Source organism: Cynocephalus volans, chromosome 5 (genome assembly GCF_027409185.1).
Source record: "Cynocephalus volans isolate mCynVol1 chromosome 5, mCynVol1.pri, whole genome shotgun sequence".
Taxonomy (NCBI): Eukaryota; Metazoa; Chordata; class Mammalia; order Dermoptera; family Cynocephalidae; genus Cynocephalus; species Cynocephalus volans.
The window spans coordinates 54,617,445-54,636,861 of NC_084464.1; the positions used below are offsets into that span (position 1 = coordinate 54,617,445).

General features: G+C 37.9%; 1 protein-coding gene across 4 annotated transcripts in view; it reads left to right on the forward strand.

The window, feature by feature from the left end:
• Nucleotides 1-19,417, forward strand: part of POLH (DNA polymerase eta) — a 27,445-nt gene continuing 8,028 nt past the window's right edge. For 2 of the 4 annotated variants that reach the window (XM_063096312.1, XM_063096314.1), the window contains exons 1-9: nucleotides 1-258; nucleotides 2,990-3,130; nucleotides 3,644-3,778; nucleotides 6,283-6,500; nucleotides 8,613-8,782; nucleotides 11,475-11,578; nucleotides 12,788-12,907; nucleotides 13,465-13,588; nucleotides 16,642-16,707. In XM_063096312.1, the coding sequence (XP_062952382.1) occupies nucleotides 2,994-3,130; nucleotides 3,644-3,778; nucleotides 6,283-6,500; nucleotides 8,613-8,782; nucleotides 11,475-11,578; nucleotides 12,788-12,907; nucleotides 13,465-13,588; nucleotides 16,642-16,707 (1,074 nt within the window). In that variant the 5' untranslated portion in view covers nucleotides 1-258; nucleotides 2,990-2,993. Of the gene's footprint in view, nucleotides 259-2,989; nucleotides 3,131-3,643; nucleotides 3,779-6,282; nucleotides 6,501-8,612; nucleotides 8,783-11,474; nucleotides 11,579-12,787; nucleotides 12,908-13,464; nucleotides 13,589-16,641; nucleotides 16,708-19,417 lie in introns of those variants that run through there. The other 2 variants (XM_063096313.1, XM_063096316.1) reach the window with 2 other exon arrangements.

Consider the following 19,417-nt stretch of genomic DNA (forward strand, 5'->3'; position numbering starts at 1 on the left):
TCAGTCCGGGCGGGCTTGCTACTCAGCTCGGATCGTTTGGCAGGTTCTCACTGGGCTGTGTGAGCGCTGGCCCGGCAGGATCCTTTGCAACCTCTACTTCATTTCTCCGCTGTCACGGGGAATGCATTTCTCTCGGAACCCACTGGCACGCTCCCGGAAAGGCGACAAGATATTCAAGACCCTTTCAATTTCCTGTCAGTGAACACTGAGTCCGGCATCTCGAGCATCCGCGGTTGGCAGTTTTGCCAGGTCACCTTGGTAAGAAAATTTAGAGCCGTTCGGTATCACTGTTTTCAGACTTTTCGTGTTACCTTGGATATTGGTTTTATGATATAGCAGTGACTAGTGACACATTCGGCCGAAATTACGTGAAACAAAACATGCTGAGAGATAAGACCCTGGTATTGTCTTCTAAGAAGATTTTTCTTTTTCTTTCTTTCTTTCTTTTTTCTTTTAAAGATGACCGGTAAGGGGATCTTAATCCTTGGCTTGGTGTTGTCAGCACCACGCTCTCCCAAGTGAGCTAACCGGCCATCCCTATATAGTGATCCGAACCCGTGGCCTTGGTGTTATCAGCACCGCACTCTCCTGGGTGAGCCACGGGCCGGCCCCTAAGAAGATTTTTCTTATAGAAAAAAATGGTATTTTCCCCTGTAGCTCTTAAACCTCCTTCACTTGTATTTATTTTTTCTGGACGTGTTATTACTTGATCTGTACCAAATTTGTTTTATGCAGATTGGGATATGTCGAGATATTTAAAGACGAATTATTGCAGTTATTGAAGGCTCAGTTTTGATAATTTGCTAAGTGCTGTTATGTATAAGATTTCAAAGTAGTGTAGTCCTTACCTGAAAGCAGAATTTTGGCAGAAAGTGTGTTTCGTTTTCCATCCGAATGAAGCGCTTGCTTTCACCAGTAAATACGTGAACTGAAACCCTCAACAGCTTCATTATCTGTTAAAGTCTGCATATCTACTTTTTTTTGACGTGTACTCAGTAAAATGTTTGCTGGACTTAAATCACTGCTCCCTATTTTCCATTTCTGGTATTTCTATCTAATATGGTACTTACACGTTTTTTGTTTTTGTTACAATGCATTTGCTATTTTCTGGCTTTCTCTGTTCAGTACTATATAGAAAGCCACTTCAAGAAAAAGGGATTTCAGACATGTTATGGTTTTAACTTATACATGTTTAGAGTATCACATTGTACCTGTTTTATGTGAGCGATCAATTGGATTTATAAGGAATTAATGTCTTGACTACTCGAACTTTCTTAATTCTTTGTTTTCTTTCCACTAATCTTCTGGCTTTGTAGTTGCATAACACTTTTTTCAAGGTGAATGTTAATTTTTGAAAAACTTTTTTTTGAATACAGGTGGGTTCTCACTCAACTGTATAACCTGTGTTTCTTATATTTAAATCATGAATTACTGGTGTTTTCATAAGTATCTTAATTGCTTTAGGCCAGTGGTTCCCAATCTCCTGCATGTTGGAATTGCCTGGAGAGCTTTTATAAATGATGGTGCCCAGGTCACACCCATACCAATTAAATTAGGATGCTTGGCGGTGGAAGGTTTGTTCTTCCAATCTTCCATCCATACCTTTATGTGTGTCTATCTGTGAATAAAATAGTAGTGTTTTCTTTTGTGTTTAAAAATTTATGTGAAGGGAGGGCTGGCCCATGGATCACTTGGGAGAGTGTGTTGCTGATAACACCAAGGCCATGGGTTCGGATCACTATATAGGGATGGCCAGTTAGCTCACTTGGGAGAGCATGGTGCTAACACCACCAAGTCAAGGGTTAAGATCCCCTTACTGGTCATCTTTTGGAAAAAAAATTTTTTTTTTACATGAAGGGGTAGAAAATGGCCATTGGAGAACACTACAAAGTAATTGTCATAGGCAAGATCCACTGCTGAGTGCTGTAGTGGTTGAAAGTTTGAAGAGAAACAAGATATTTGCAAAGTTTCAAAGTTTCTTCTCTCAAGATATCAGCTACAAAAGGAAAAATAATAACTTTGCAGTGAGAATCCTGGCAAACACCACCTTAACTAATTGATCATGGGTAACATCACCAGTAATAAGACATATTCATGATATCATGTATCCTTCTCCCATATAATACACTGAGAAGAACACACCACTTCCATGGTATTCTTGCCACAAATGCATAATCTCAACCTAATCACGGGAAAACATCACACAAATCCAAATTGAGACATTCTCAATAGAACTGACTAGTACTTTTCAAAAGTGCCAGGGACATGAAAAACAAAGAAAGACTGAGGAAGTGTTAGAGATTGAAGGAGACTAAGGAGACATGATGACTAAGTGCATTGTAGGATCCTAGATTGGATACTGGAACAGAAAAAGTACATTAGTGTAAAAATGGTGAAATCCGAGTAAAGTATGTAGTTGAGTTAATAATAATATTTCAGTGTTTGTTTTATAATTTTGATAATTGTGCTATGTAAAATGTTAACATTAAGGGAAATTGGCTGTAGGAGAACCCTACTATTTTTGAAATTTTTTGTAACTATTTAAAAATAAAAAGTTAAAAAGAATTTACATGAATGCTATGATGTTATATATCATTTTCTGTTTCTCTTTTCCCAGAACTCAAGATCTATCAACTAGAGTAACCGTTGGCTCTCTCCCCTAATGATGTACATTGTGATTTTAATTTGCATTTCCACATGACTAATGATGATGAACCCATTTTCATATTCTTGGCTATTTGTACATCTTCTTTTGTGAAGTGTTCAGTTCTTTCAGGGATGAGAATTTTAAAAGCTTTTAATACTTATTACCTTTGTAAAATTGTACCAGTTTATTCTCATGCCAGCAGTATATGAAAATGCCTATTTTCTTATTAGTTTCCATGCTCCCATGCTCATGGTAACTTATGAAGGAAAGAATGAAAATATGGTTTTCCCTGGCATTTTGGGTTAGGTATCTTTCTAACTGTCCATAAATGTTGTCTTACAGAAAAATGGTTACTGGACAGGATCGGGTGGTTGCTCTAGTGGACATGGATTGTTTTTTTGTGCAAGTGGAGCAGCGGCAAAATCCTCATTTGAAGAATAAACCTTGTGCAGTCGTACAGTACAAATCATGGAAGGGTGGTGGGTATGTATCATTGCTCTTAATGCAACTGTCAACTATTATTTTATTTTTTATTTTTTAAAAATTTTGTTTATTTATTTATTTGTTTTTTAGTTCTCACTTATGAGTGATGACATGGTATTTCTCTCTTTTTAAAAATAATTTATTTTATTTATTGAATCAAAATCGATTATACATATTTTTGGGGTTGAACATTGAGATATGTTGATTAAATCAGTATTACTAGCATATATATTGTTACAAATTGTAATAATTCTTTATGCCCCTTGTCCAGTCTCTCCCCTTCTCCCATTCCCTCCCCCTTCAACTATTATTTTAATCTGTGGGAATACCATGGCGCTGTGCTAGGTCCTATTTTTGAGATTTCTGAACTGCTGTGTTTGGGATTGAATGGTGGCATCTGTGGTCAAAAAGTTTCTAATATTATATGTTTATAGCCTAATGGTGTTAAATTTTAATTGTTTTTACTTGTGATCATGTAATATTTTTTCTCTTCCTTCTTTTTTCTAACTTTAGAATAATTGCAGTGAGTTATGAAGCTCGTGCATTTGGGGTCACTAGAAGCATGTGGGCAGATGATGCTAAGAAGTTATGTCCAGATCTTTTACTGGCACAAGTTCGTGAGTCCCGTGGGAAAGCTAACCTCACAAAGTAAGAAAAAAAGTTTCTTAAAGGGACATAGAGCAGTTGGAAATAATATTCCATGAGTCTAGGAAATGGTATTTCAAATTTGTTCTGTGTAAGTAACATCTGAAAAAGTTCCCTTTGCTCAGCCATCTTGTCTCTATGAAATGAAAATAGATTTTGATATTGTGTTTCAGGAGCAGTTCAGAATCATTATAAACTATAACAATTGCTGACTTTGACATCCATTTAGTTTCCTTATTTGTTTAAAGATTGGTTGTTATAATTAAAACTTAATACCAATTCCCATGTTTTCTGTCTTAAAGTGTCTGAAATAATTAAACTGACTGTGAAACTAGGAGTTTTTCCATGCACAGCTGAGGTTAAGCTGACAGTCTAGCGCAATATCTAGAATTGTCAGAAATGAACAATCTCAAAGGAGAGTCTTTGTTTTTGAATTGAGCTTTCTCTCCTCAAATATTAGAAATTTAGCCTCGGAATGGGAGCCATGTATAGGCATAGTCAAGTCGGAGGCAGGCACATGCCCCATGAATTATATCACGTGCCAAGCACTGTATTAAGCTTCCTATAGGCAATATCTCTTCTAAGTCTCACATTGTATAAGGTTGGTTCTAGTATTACTCCCCCTTCAAAGATGAGAAATCAAGTTTAGAAGTTAAATAATTGAAGTTCACACAAAGGATCACACCTATTTTTTCAGATTCTAATATCCACATTCTAATTGTACACTATACTGTGTGGTGTGGTATAGGGATCCTGCTTTGACTTAGAACTTGAAATATTTCTCTCTTCCTCTTTTTTTTTTTTTTTTTTTTGGTGGCTGGTCAGTTTGGGGATCTGAATCCATGACCTTGCTTTTATAGGTCTGCACTCTAACCAACTGGGCTAACTGGCCAGCCCAGAACTTGAAATATTTCTGAATTTACCTGTGAATTAGAAGTCTAAAGGTGGAGTGGTATAGCTAGAGAAGACAGATTTGACTAAAGAGTAATAGTTTAACCCCAAAGCAGAATTAACTCAACTAATGCACATATGCTACATTGCATTGAATAGAATTTTATGCTAGTGTAGACAGTATAATTTCCCTGAAATATATATTGTTGACTTCAAAGTGTGATTTGGAAAAGCCACACTCTACCAACTTTAAACTGGATCATTTACTTTTAAAATCATCAAGTAATGAACAAAGGCAATTTTAGAAAATTTAAGAGTAAGTGTGTAGACCAGAGAGTAAATAAGACCTGGCAATCTAAAATTATTATTTTAATAATTAACATGAAATACCAAGTTCTAAAAATAAAAATATTGCTCAGTTTAAAAAAAAATACTATTTGTAGAAACATATATATATATACAAATACTTTGTATAAAGTTTTAAAACTATCCTTAAAAATACTTTTGGAGTAATTTGCTCAAGAAGCTATGAAGAAACACCAACTACTGCAATGGAGTATCCTTTCTGGCTCTGTTTGTGTATGAGCACATTGGCTCTCTCTTTTTTCTTTCTTTGAGGTGTGACGATCTTCTTCCTAGCCCAAATAATGATTAAAAGAAAAAAAGCCAGATACTTTTCTAATTCTCTTATTGGAGAATGTTTTGGAACAATAATTATACTAGTTTTTATAGGTGTCTTAGTGAAGAGGTACAAATACTTCCATTTTTATGTTAAATATAATAGGTTCAACAGGAATAAAGAACTTTAAATTACATAGCAGATCCAAAATAAAGCAAAGAAATATCTGCATATTGTCATAGGAATAGAAAGCTAGCTATATAGACAGAAGAGCTGCTTATTATGGCTCGAATAGAAGGTATATGGTGAGATTAGTAATCCCCTGAGAGAGGTTGTCTGCCTGCCCAGATGCATGACCACATTCTGGGCACTTATCTTCAACTTGATAATTGGAATGTTAGTATTTCCAGAAGTGATTGGTTGGGGTATGTTTATGTGTGGTGATGACCAATTCACATGTTAACCAAACTCACCATTGACTGAAGTATAAAATCTGTAGTCAGTTTGTTAATTTATAGTGAGAAATACTCTTCTGAGGAAGACCAGGTACTCTGGTTCACTGATGATTGCAGTGTTCTCTGTAAGTTATCTCTTATTCGAAGACAGAATTAGAAGACTGTGTGGTGGATATATGAAAATAACAAAAAGATAGGTGATCATAGTAAAATATTTTCTAGTTAAACTAGTTTAGCATTTCCTTCCTCTTTAGAAAGATCCTTGTCATGCAGATATGTTAATGGTCTGGATGCTTTTTACCTTGGTGGTGCAAGCATCGCTCTGAAAATGTTTGCCTCCGTGGTTCTTCCTTTTCTTTCCTTCTGTTATTGACTGTATGCCTGCCTATTGATCCCTTCAGTTGGGTTACACTGTCTAGTCCTCATTAAGCCACTTGTCTCTTACGTATATTATTGTTCATTATGGGAGGGTGGGGATATGGCCAACAGTCTCAAGGTTGCCTCCATTTATTTCCTGCATGTTTGATCCTTATACTTCATAGATATCGGGAAGCCAGTGTTGAAGTGATGGAGATAATGTCTCGTTTTGCTGTGATTGAACGTGCCAGCATTGATGAGGCTTACATAGATCTGACGCGTGCTGTCCAAGAGAGACTACAGGAGCTACAAGGTCAGCATATCTCAGCAGACTTGCTGCCAAGCACTTACATTGAAGGATTTCCCCAAGGCCCTACAACAGCAGAAGAGACTGTTCAGAAAGGTACTTCCATAGCGTCATATTGCTTCTGCTTCCTTCCTTTGGAACCTGCTTTGCTTGGTCATGCTGATTATTCTTGGAATGATTGAAAGGAACATAAACTACAGCCTGAATGAATCACAAGGACTCGCATGGAAAGATATACAAATTCTCTTATCTTTCCAGGTATATGGATGTTGAGAAGCTGTGAAATCTTTATGAAAGTAAATTTCTCTTTAGCTATAACTAGGGCAGGTTAGTGTTATCAGTAGAAGGCAGAAGTCAGACTGAGCACTTCTGTCATTTGTAGGTTAATTATATAAATTGTTGTAACTTGGTTTCTGAAGGGTGAGCTTTTTTAAGGGGGATCTTGGGTATGGAGAGTTGAGTTATTCAAAATTTCTATTCAGTTCATAGCACATTGACATCAATGGGCTGTGCAAGGCCCCTCTTATTTTATTTTACTTCTTTTACTTCTTTCCCCTTCATAGTGATTCCTCCACTCCATCCCCTCCCCACTTACCTTCTGGTACTCACTGATGTATTTGATATATCTTCTTAGCTATGTACTCATGTATATCTTTATAAATTATACAGTATTGCTTTGTATATACGCTTTTTAACTACAAGATGATATTGTGCTATTATAGAACTCATTCTTTTAAAAAATTTTCTTTCAATGGTGATTTTAGAGATCTATCTGGCTGTACTATAGATGAATAAAATGAGTTAAAACAATCCAACAAAAAAATAGACAAATGATTTGAACAGGCACTGCATTAAAGAAGATATCTAAATGATCAAAAACATAAAAGGATGTTCAACTTTATTAACACCAGGACATGCAAACTGAAACCACAATGTGATATTACTACACACCTATCAAAATGGCTAAAATGCAAAAAAGAAAAAAGCAAGTGTCAACAAGGATGTTGAACAACTGCAACTCTCTTATTGATGCTAGTGGATTATAAATTGTTAAGCATTTTGGAAAACCGTTTGACAGTATCTTCTCAAGCTGAGTATAGGCAAACCCTACAACTGAGCTGGTTGGGAAAGAACCTTTGAGGAGAAAGATACATATTAGTTTGATTTTAGTAATGTTTAGTTTGAAACTATAATGAAAAATTCAAGAAGAGTTATTCTGTAGGGTTAGAATTTAAGTAAATTCGGGGATAGAGATAAAGATTTACATATACTAAGCATAAGCAAGTTAAAACATAAAACAGTACCAGTTCACCAAGAGAAAAAATATAGAGAGAAGAGGAGAATGTTGCTCAGTACCCACAGTTAGGGTGTTAGAGGAGGAAGAAGGAAAGGAGAGAAAAGGCAGTTATCAGTAGTTGGAAAATATTTCCTTCTATGTGCTTATCTTCCTTATCTTCTCTCTATATGTGAACCTTTATTCTACCTCTCCAAGATACTTTGGTTATATTTTCTTACCTTGTTCATATCTCATTACTGCCTCTTTAAACCAGCATGGCCTTATTTCCTATGTACTTAACACTCTTGCTGTATTTATGCCTGTTTAGAATTGTGAATTGTGAATAGTTCTAAATTCACAACTGTGAATAGTTCTAAATTGGATAGTAAGATATTTTCAAGGCCCTGAGTCCAAAGTTACTTCTATCTTAAAACAGTTTGTCAGGAGCACAAATCTAGTGCCTCTGATTGGATTTTAAGCTACTCAACTGGAACCAGCCTCTAAAAATATGTAAATGCTAATTTAATTTTATATTGAAGCTTGAGTTAATTCTGTATATTTTCTAATTAAATAGCATAATAGGATTCTTGGGGAGGATCAAGGGGTAATAGGTGGAAGAAAATTCAAGAGAACTGGGGAGAGAAAACATGCTTTTAAATTACTGTTCATGAATGATATTTACACAAGATATTTGTTGGACATTAGCACTGTAAGATTTGGCCTATTCTGAAACTAAGGCTACTGGAATTGGTATGAAGGAGAAATTGATCTCTACTGTAATTGGTCTTCTAAACTGGCTGCCATTTTTTGTGAAGACCTATATATCTAAAGTACCAGAAATCTAAGCATTTCTGCATTAGATAACACAACTAAGTAACTAAGTGACCTCTCAACTTTTAAACTGTCTAAGTGTGACCTCTCAACTTTTTCAGATGATATGCGACAACAAGGCTTATTACAATGGCTTGATTCTCTTCAGATTGATAACATCACCTCTCCAGACCTGCAGCTCACCGTGGGAGCAGTGATTGTGGAAGAGATGAGAGCAGCCATAGAGAGGCAGACTGGTTTTCAGTGTTCAGCTGGAATTTCACACAATAAGGTGAAGGCTAATACTAAATTTCAAAGAGAAACATTTATGTTTCTTTAGTTAAATACAGCAAGGATAGATATTTAAATTGAGGCATTTAAATTATTACACATATACTTTGAAATAGGTTTGTACTTAAAATTCATTTTGAGGCCCAAATTAAGCCTAAGTAATTTTTTAACATGGGAATTGACATTGAATATGTACTTTCCTAAGAAGCAGGTGAAAAGTTACCAAAAATGCTTATTTCTATAGTTGTAGCCAAAGTACAGTTGGCCCTCCATATCCATGGGTTCCACATCTACAGATTCAACCAACTACAGATCATAATATTCAGGAAAGGGTGGCTGGTTAGCTCAGTTGGTTAGAGCACAGGTTCAGATACCCCTCACCGGCCAACTGTCAAAAACAAAAATTTGGGGGCAAAAAAGGCAATAAAAAATAATAATACGACAATAAAAAAAATACAAATTAAAAACAATACATTATAACAACTATTTATATAGTATTTACATTGTATTAGGTATTATAAGTAATCTAGAGATGATTTGAGGTATACAGGAGGATGTGCATAGGTTACATGCAAATACTATGCCATTTCTTTTTTTTTTTCCCGATGCCATTTTATATAAGGGACCTGAGCATCTAAGGAGTTTGGTATGTGCAGTGGAAGAGGGGAGATGTCCTAGAACCAATCCCCTGTGGATACTGAGGGACAACTATATTTCCTTAATGACTGAACTATCTATATAAAGGAGGAACCTAGTCTTTGGATTTTCATTTATTTATTTAAAGATGACTGGTAAGGGGATCTTTATAAAGGAGGAAACTAGTCTTTGGATTTTCATTTATTTATTTAAAGATGACTGGTAAGGGGATCTTAACCCTTGACTTGGTGTTGTCAGCACCACGCTCTCCCAAGTGAGCTAACCGGCCATCCCTATATAGGAATCTGAACCTGTGGCCTTAGTGTTATCCATACCATACTCTCCCAAGTGAGTCACAGGCCAGCCCTAGTCTTTGAATTTTTATATATTAACCTATTTCTTTTATTTTCACTTGCTGAATATTTTTGTGTTGACTTATTTTTTATGTGGAGTTACCTAGGTGTTTTATGCTTTTACCTATTCCCTCTTTTCTAAGTAGAGCAATAAGAAATAGAATAGTAAAATTTTATCAATTTGGACCACTGTTTTAATTTAGGGAACACACACACACACACACACACACACAAAAGAAATGTAACATTAAAAAAAAAAATTTAGGTAACAGACAATTCTCAATCAAGCAGAATAACTAGTTTTCTTTTTAACTGAATAAAGTACAGCCAGGACCTTCAGCTAATTCTGATCAAGGCTCAATAATTGGGCAGTGGCTGAATATCCATAATTGCTACCTTCTTTCCCTCCCTTCAATAAGGGGAAATTTGCCAAATTGCCCAGTAGAGTTTTTTAGGTTTTTTTTTTTTCTGGTTGGCTGGAGGAAAGGGAAGTAATAGTCCCAGTATAATTAAAACTAGTCTAAATGTTGCCTAGTAGAAGTTCCTAAAGAATCTCTCTAATGAATTTAAAGAGTGATTTTATAATTTTCCTACCAATTATAATTTGTGAAATGAAGCCATTGAAATGACTTAATTTTCAAAGAGAGTTCTTAGGGCTGGCAGATTAGCTCACTTATAGCGTGGTGCTGATAATATCAAGGTCACAGGCTCGGATCCCCTTACCAGCCAGCCATCAAAGACAAAACAAAACAAAAATAGAGGTCTCAGGGATCTAAATTTTTTCGTTTTTAAATGTTATTTATAAATAAGAAAGTGCTTGCTATTAGAGGATAATTTTGAGCCCAATCTTTATAACAGATACTAAATTATGGTAATGTATATTAAAGTGGCGAGTCAAGATGGACTAACCATTAATGAAGAAATTTAAATAAATGGGGTAGGTAAACAGGTTTGTTTCAGCATTTTCATATGGACACACTGAGAAATACATTTTACCTGAGTATCTTCTGTAGCTTCTCGACTTTTTAAACCTCTTGAAGTGGGAGGACTTCAAGGAATAGATGGGAGAGGAAAAAAATGACTAGATGAAAACTGAGAATGGAAGAGTTGTTGGAAGAACAATGAGGATAATGATAATGGGTCATGTTTTCCACTGAGGATGTTGTGGGACATTGAGTTTTAGAGATACCTTGAGTTTCTGGTTTTGTTTTTGTTTTTAGTGCGGAAATCTTTAGTTACAGCCCTTAAGCTGTCTGTGCTGCTGTGTGTGTGTGTGTGTGTGTGTGTGTGTGTGTGTGTGTGTGTGTGTGTGTGTGTGTGTGTGTGTGTGTGTGTGTGTGTGTGTGTGTGTGTGTGTGTGTGTGTGTGTGTGTGTGTGTGTGTGTGTGTGTGTGTGTGTGTGTGTGTGTGTGTGTGTGTGTGTGTGTGTGTTAATATTGGCAGTAATGAGGTTTTTATACTTTCCATGCTTCTAGGTCCTAGCAAAACTGGCCTGTGGACTAAACAAGCCTAATCTTTAGTTACAGCCCTTAAGCTGTCTGTGCTGCTGTGTGTGTGTGTGTGTGTGTGTGTGTGTGTGTGTGTGTGTGTGTGTGTGTGTGTGTGTGTGTGTGTGTGTGTGTGTGTGTGTGTGTGTGTGTGTGTGTGTGTGTGTGTGTGTTAATATTGGCAGTAATGAGGTTTTTATACTTTCCATGCTTCTAGGTCCTAGCAAAACTGGCCTGTGGACTAAACAAGCCTAACCGCCAGACCCTGGTCTCACATGGGTCAGTCCCACAGCTCTTTAGCCACATGCCTATTCACAAAATGTAAGTATTCAAGGAGCACCTTAAATTTTACTCATATCCATGTGAATACACTCTCTGGTTGTAGTTTCTCTGTTCTTTATGAAAGATTGGAGCCAGGGAAAATAGGTACCAGGCTGGAGGGAGACAACACAGAAAATTTTGAAAAACACACCGAGAGCCTTCAATTCTGGATTATCTGTGGCAGATACCTAATCCTGAATTTTAAGAAAATGAACTGAGTTTTAGCTATATGTTTAACTTTCCTCTAGACTTTTTACTCAAGCTTGTTATTAAGTAACAAATAAAGAGGAATTTTATTTTTCTTTTCTCTAATATCAAATCAAGGTCTTGAAGTCTGCTGAATTGCTCCCAAACTAGACATGAGAGAAGAAGCCAAATCAAGTGAATAACTAGGTTGTGCCTACCAATTATATATCCTTGACAAGGGCTTATAATATTGTTGAAGGGACAAGATATAACAGTTCAAAGCAGCAGTGAAAGTGCTATCACAACTGCATATGAGTAATTGTTAAACAAATTGTGTAGGTAATTACCAGAGTTCACAAAAGAAGAGAGTAATTTGAGAAGGATTTATGAAAAAGTCATGGAATTTGCTTTTGAGGTTTGGCAGCATTTGGAGAGTCAGAAGAATAGTAAAACAATACTGATTTGGAGTGTTTTTTAGTACAAAGAGGGGAAAGTATAAGGTATTTTCAGTGAACTGGGACATAAACTAGTTTAGCTGGACCATATTGAGGAAGATAAATAATGGAAACAGACTCAAAAGATAAGTTAAGGACAGTTTATAGGGAACTTCAAAGGCCAGGCTGAAGAATTTTGACCCTATTCTTAAGTATAAAAGGTTTTAACCATGGAGGGGATTCGTTTTGGGTTTGGAATTTTAATTCCCAAATGAGACAGCAGGTCTTGCACAATTGAAAGTTTTATATACAGTTGACTTGATAGCTAATCAATGACTTTAACCTTTTGTTTATGCTATTGTTAATCTTCACTGGTCCTGATTCCCAGAGTATCTGAATTCCTAGAATCAGATCATTCCTAGAATCATCTAGGCTTATGCTGGAAAATTAAGAGTCTACAAGCCAATACATACTCTCATTTTCCCTGAACCTTTTGTAGAGCTACTTGCAGAAGCAGAATGTTTTATGTTTTCTGCTAACTAGATATTTATGATGTGACTTATACATTGTTTGTATCCTTTGTTATTAGTCGCAGTCTTGGAGGAAAGCTAGGGGCCTCTGTCACTGAAATCCTAGGGGTAGAATACATGGGTGAACTGACCCAGTTCACTGAATCCCAGCTCCAGAGTCATTTTGGGGAGAAGAATGGGTAAGTGATTCATACTATCTTTCAATCATAACCTTTATGGAGATGCTAAGTTCAAATATAGAAAAAGGTATCTAGTAAAATCTAGATCTTTCTTTAGGTTAACATTTGTTCCTTGAAATAATTTTGCTGGTCCTTCTTACTTTAATAGATAGGAATTGTTATTTTGAAACCTGGTTATATACTATTACAGCATTTATGTATGCTAAGATGCTGATGTTCTCTTATAATCCTTGTACTTAAGGCCCTATTAAGCACAAAAAAACTTGGGAATTGGTGGCTTCTTTGGTACTTTTGGTGGCTTGCTTGGTACTTTTCCAAAAATAAAAATGATGACTTGGCTTTAAACAGCAGAACCAGTGTTGCTCTTTTTGACAGAACATAGCACTGGAATTCATTGGGATAGGCAGGAATTCTGTCTGAACTCAGGAACCCTTAATTTTGGACAAATATTTCCTTTTTCATGAAAAAGGATAAAAGGGTAAGATAATATAGGTATTCTGTTTTAACAAAGAATAATTATTTACTTTCACCTTAAAGTTTTTTGCTGGTTTTATTAGGTCTTGGCTATATGCCATGTGCCGAGGGATTGAACATGATCCAGTTAAACCCAGGCAACTACCCAAAACCATTGGCTGTAGCAAGAACTTTCCAGGAAAAACAGCTCTGGCTACTCGGGAACAGGTAAGCAAACATTCTTGACAGAACACTACCTCTTTTAAAGGAGTTAATGGGTAGGTTTTGGTAATTGTGGAAGGTTTAACAGGTTAGATGGGACCTTTATCCTAAAAAGTATGAAAGGAATAGAAAGAAGTTCCTTTTTTTTTTTTTGGCAGCTGACTGGTATAGGGATTGAACCCTGGACCTTGCTGGTATCAGCACCACTCTAACCGGCTGAGTTAACCAACTGGCCCAAAAGAAGTTCCTTTATTGTGTTGAAAACTGACCAGTTTGTCTTGTGATTTGTTACTTTTTGCCCCTTTCTTCCATCTAAAAATAAATAAAATGGAACTGACTGAAGTTCAAAATGGATTTTCTCCAAATTCGGAAAGCCAAGATTATGCCTCCAGTTTGGGTCTTTTTGTGAAGGGTGGGTGAGCATGGAGAGAGGGTGGTCAGTAGATACAGAATTGTACATAGGAAGAATGGGATCTAGTGTTCCATAGCAATATAGGGAGACTACAATCAACAATAAGGTGCTGTGCATTGAGATGATGTTGAATGTTCCCACACAAAGAGGTGACAAATGTTTGAGGTGATGAATATACTAAACACTCTGATATGATCATTGCACAGTATGAATGTACCCAAATATCATATTGTACTTCATAAACATATGCAATTATCATTGGTCAATTAAGAAAAATAAAAGGAAAGAAAACCCAAGAGAAATAGAATAGTGGCTACCAGAGGCAGGGAAAGTGAGGGAGGTGGGAGGAAAGATTGGTAGAATGGTACAAAGTTAACAGTTAGATAGGAAGAATTAGGTTCTGGTGCTCTAGGGTGACAATAGCTAATGGTATTATATTATATATTTCAAGATAGCCAGAAAAGAGGATCTTGAATGCTGTAACCACAAAGAAATGATAAATGTTTAGGTGATAGATACACTAACTATTCTGATTGGATCATTATATGATACATGGATGTACTGGAATAATAAACTGTACCCCATAAACATGTACAATGAAAAAAATAATTTAAAAAATTTTTTATTAATATTTTTTTTTACATTTTATGATGTTGCAGAGCAGTTGGGAGGGAGAGAGAGAGGGGAAAGGGGAAGGAAATGTGATGGAAAAGGAGGAAGGAGGAAGGGCGGGATTGAGGGCTGTGGCACCCCCCACATTCCCACAGGGGAGATTGGGGGGCTTCCAGCGGTGGCTTGATCATTGCCAGGCTGAGTTCAGATGTCAGAGGGTGTGGCAAAAACCCTTGCCTCACACTTCTCCAGCTCGGGAACCTGGGGCCCTTCTTGTTGCAGCTCAGCAGTGGTTGCTGGGGTGGTTGCTGATGTTGGGGGGCATAACCGAGGTCCTCAGCCCCCCACAACCCAGGCTTGGGAGAGCCCAGGGTGCTTCCTGCAGTGGCTCAGTGGTCATCACTGGGCTGGCTGCGGAGGTGGGGGGGCATGGCCAAGGCCCTTGGCCCCCTACTGCGCTGGCTCAGGAGAACCTGGGTCACTTACTGTAGCGGCTCGGTGGTCGTCAATGGGCTGGCTGTGGGTGTGGGGGAGAGGGCGTGACCAAGGCCCAAGGCTCCCCACCACCCTGGCTCAGGAGAGCCTGGGGCGCTTCCTGCGGTGGGTCAGTGGTCAGTGGTTGTTGCTGGAGTGGCTGTGCTTGTCAGGAGGTGTGACCAAGGCCCTTGGCTCCCACCCTCAGGACTAGTTGCGGGAGTCATGGGGCATGGCTAAGGCCCCCAGCCCTCCCCCCTTTCTGGTTTGGTAGCCCAGGGGACTTCCAATCCTTCTAGGTGTTATAGGTGTTCTTTGGTGAAATGAGACCTTTACTAGTTAGTATCAAACTTTGTTTTTGGTTATGGGTACTCTGGTTTTACTTTCACTTCTGTGTTGGATTATTTGCTATTCCCACCATTCAAACAGTGCTGGAACTAATTTGCTGTCCTTTGCTTACTTCTAAAATGGGGGGACTTCCTGTGGGGACCAGCACTTGAGCCCTGTGGGTGAACTAAATTGCTGCTTTGCTGCTGATTCCCTAGGGAAGGCTTTTTGTGCAGCTCAGGTTTTAATGGTTGACTTTATAGGTACTTCTGGTTCTAGTGAAATCTGGTGCACCTGGGTTGTGTAGAAACACTGGTGGGCCTGAGTCTTTTCATCAAACTGCACCCCATGAAATTCTATATTCCTGACCAGTCTCCTCTGAGTGGTCCTGTGCTGATTGGGGGGCCGATCAACCGTCCTTGTTGTGCCCCAGTGTTCCCCTGGTGGGCCTGTCTCCCCCACTGCCCATGCTCCAAACACTTCCCATGGCATGGGCCGTGCTCCGGTCCCTTGCGGTGACTCACCAGCCTCTGAATGACTCCTTTTTTTTGGTTGTTGTGACTCCTTGGTTCTATGTGGGTCCACGGGAACCCAATTAGTTGTATTGGTGGCCTGGGGCCACCAAGGCCCTCTTCTCCCCTGCTGCCTCCAAGCAATTTCATCCAAAAGGCACAGCTGCAGCTTTCTGCCAGCTCCTGCTCTGTGTGCTCAGCAGCTCCAGCCTGGAAATGGCTGGGATTCGAAACGGTCAGAGGGGTTTTTTCTTTCTCTCATCATGGCTTCTCCCACCTTCATGCACTCCGTAGGTCTCTCCTCCTCTTCCCCTGAGCTCTAGCAGCTCCAGCTTTGCTGTTGTTGCTTTTTTGTAGTTGTAAATTGGTTGATTTGTGGGAGAGAGTGACGCTGAGGACCATGTATTCCACCATCTTGAAAGCTCTCCCCGATAATTTAAAATTAAAAAAAAAAAAAAAAGTTTAGGTCTTTTCTTCTTTCTCAGAGCTGGAACGTGCCTGAAATTCACCTTATGGCATGTCAGTAGGGAAAGAAAATAAAAATCTTGAGCTAGGGCAGGTCAGAGTACTGAGAAGATTTCTATGATCTGATGATCCCTTGGTTACGGGGGGAGCCTTTGGTGCACAATTCCGTTTGGGAGAGAACTGAACAAATTCACTGTCTGGTTCTATAATAGACCTAAATTATTTAAGTGAAAAACTAAAGTCTCAATTCTTTTTAGGTACAATGGTGGCTTTTGCAGTTAGCTCAGGAACTAGAGGAGAGACTGACCAAAGACCAAAACGATGTAAGATTTTCTTTCTTTATTCCTGGGGTGGGTTTTTTAGGATTAAATACCAGCTGCTTCTTACTTTATAGAGTAGGAACAAAGATAGAAAAAGGTATCAACCTAGGATATTTTAAGAAATCTTTTATAAGAACATAGGCCCATAAAACTGAACATGATCTTTGAAAGCCTGTATCTGTGAACATAGACCTAGCTCTACCCCTCTCTCATTACCATTTGCCTCTACTGGTTTGGATTTTCTCATCTAACTCCTGCTTCAACCCTGACTGTACAGTGGCCCTTCATCAGAGTGCATAGCCATTGAGCATGACACTGAGAGAATGGACTTTAAATTTTTAGACTTAAACATAGTGCATGTGACAAAGGAGTAGAGTAGAGGCAGTTTTAAAGACAGAGTATTACATCAAACATTAGTTATCTGACAATGACTAATTTTTCTTCTCTCCTTTTTAATAGCTTTATTGATATATACTTTATGTAGTATAAAATTCACCCATTTAAAGTGTACAGTTCAGTGGTTTAAGTGTATTCAGAATTCTAGTTATTCTACAGTCAGTTTTATTTATTTATTTTTATTATTATTTTTTTTAAAAAGATGACCGGTAAGGGGATCTCAACCCTTGGCTTGATGTTGTCAGCACCATGCTCAGCCAGTGAGCAAACCGGCCATCCCTATATAGGATCCGAACCCATGGCCTTGGTGTTATCAGCACCGCACTCTCCCGAGTGAGCCACGGGCCGGCCCTACAGTCAGTTTTAGAACATGCTCATCACCCCAAAAAGAAATCATGTACTCATTGGTAGTCACTCCCTGTTTTTCCCCTACCCACCCCAGCCCTAGGCAGCCACTAGTGTGCCTTCTGTTTCTGTGGACTTACTTTTCTGGACATTTCATATAAATAGAATCATGCAGTATGTGGCCTTTTGTGACTGGCTTGAAATCTTTCACTTAACATAATGTTTTCAAGATTCACCCATATTGTAGCATGTATCAGTACTTCATTCCTTTTTATGACTGAATAATATTCTATTGTATGGCTATACCACATTTTGTTTACCCATTCATCAGTGAGTGGACATTTGAGTTGTTTCCACTTTTTGGCTATTATAAATAATGCTGCTATGAATATTCATGTATACATTTTTGTGTAGACATGTTATCAATTCTCTTAGGTATATACCTAGGAGTATAATTGCAGGTCATATGGTAACTCCATGTTTAGCATTTTGAGGAACTGCCAGACTGTTTTCCACAGTGATTGTATTATATACCTACTGGCAGTGTAAGTGGGTTCTAACTTTTCCACATCCTTGTCATTGTCTTTTTAAATTTTAGCCATACTAGTGAGTGTGAAGCATGTTATTATGGTTTTGAGTTGCATTTTCTTTTTTGGCAGCTGACAGGTATCGGGATCCAAACCCTTGACCTTTGTGTTATCAGCACCACACTAACCAAGCGAACTAACCAGCCAGCCTTTGAGTTGCATTTTCTAATAGCTAATTATCTTTATATGTGCTTATTGGCCATTTGTGTATTTTCTTTGGAGAAATGTCTGTCGAGATCCTTTGCCCTGATTTGAATTGGGTTATCTCTTTATTAGTGAGTTTTAAGAGTTTTTTTTATATATTCTATATACAAGTCTCTTGTCAGATATGTGATTTGCAAACATTTTCTCCCATTCTCTGGGTTTTCTTTTCACTTTTCTAATGGTATTATTTGAGTATTCCCTCTTTTGGAAACATCTTGGAGTCCTACAAGTCAACTATATACTGTCAAGAATAGTCCAAAACTATTTGTTTGCTCCTTTTTAGCTGGAATTGGTGATGAATGTTTTTCCTTTGGCAGGCAACATAAGAGGGATTTGATCCCAGTTGTGTTATCTGCCTGTTCAACTTTGACCACTAGGTGTCACTTGGTTATTGTCTCTGTATAGGCCCTTGGGGCTTTTCTTCCCACTTAATATCCAGCGCAACACAGTGGGATCCCTGAAAACTAATCTATCTTTAAGATTCAAAGGACTTTATACCAAAAAAGAATTCAGGACATAGCAGATCCTGTTCTTCACTGTTAAAGACATTTCAGTGGCTTTCCTTCACATGTAAGCCATATTAAGGATTTCTTTATTTTTCTTTAAATTCTATAAAGGCAGATCTGATCTGGTCTCTGGCTACTTCTCTGACCTCATCTCCTACTTCTCCACCTCACTTACTCAGCTGTAGCTTCCACTCACTGGCCTCCTTATTTTTTATCTAACATACCAAGTTAAGCTCTTACCTTAGCACCTTTGTACTTGCTGTTTCTTTGCCCTGGGTATCTTTGCTCATATATTCTTAAAATTTGCTTCCTCTTTTTATTCGGGTCTGTGCACCTTCTTCAAGAGGCTTTCCCCTGTTACTGTCACATCAGCAGCCTCCATCACTCTCTGCCTTCCTCTGCTTTTTTTCATAGCAGTCATCTCTGTAGTCATTTCTATTACATACCTACTTGTTTATTATCTATGGCACCATAAGATTCATGAGGGCCTGGACTTTATTTTGTTCTCTTCTGCATCACTAGTCACTGTCTGGAGATACACAGAAAGCATTGTTATACTCTAATGATTTTAGTTAACAAGAACTCCTTTGTAAGTGCCAATTTGTATTCTCTCAAGATATACAAATCTGTACAAATGTAATCTTATCCAAAAAATAGTTGCTGCTCTTCACTCAT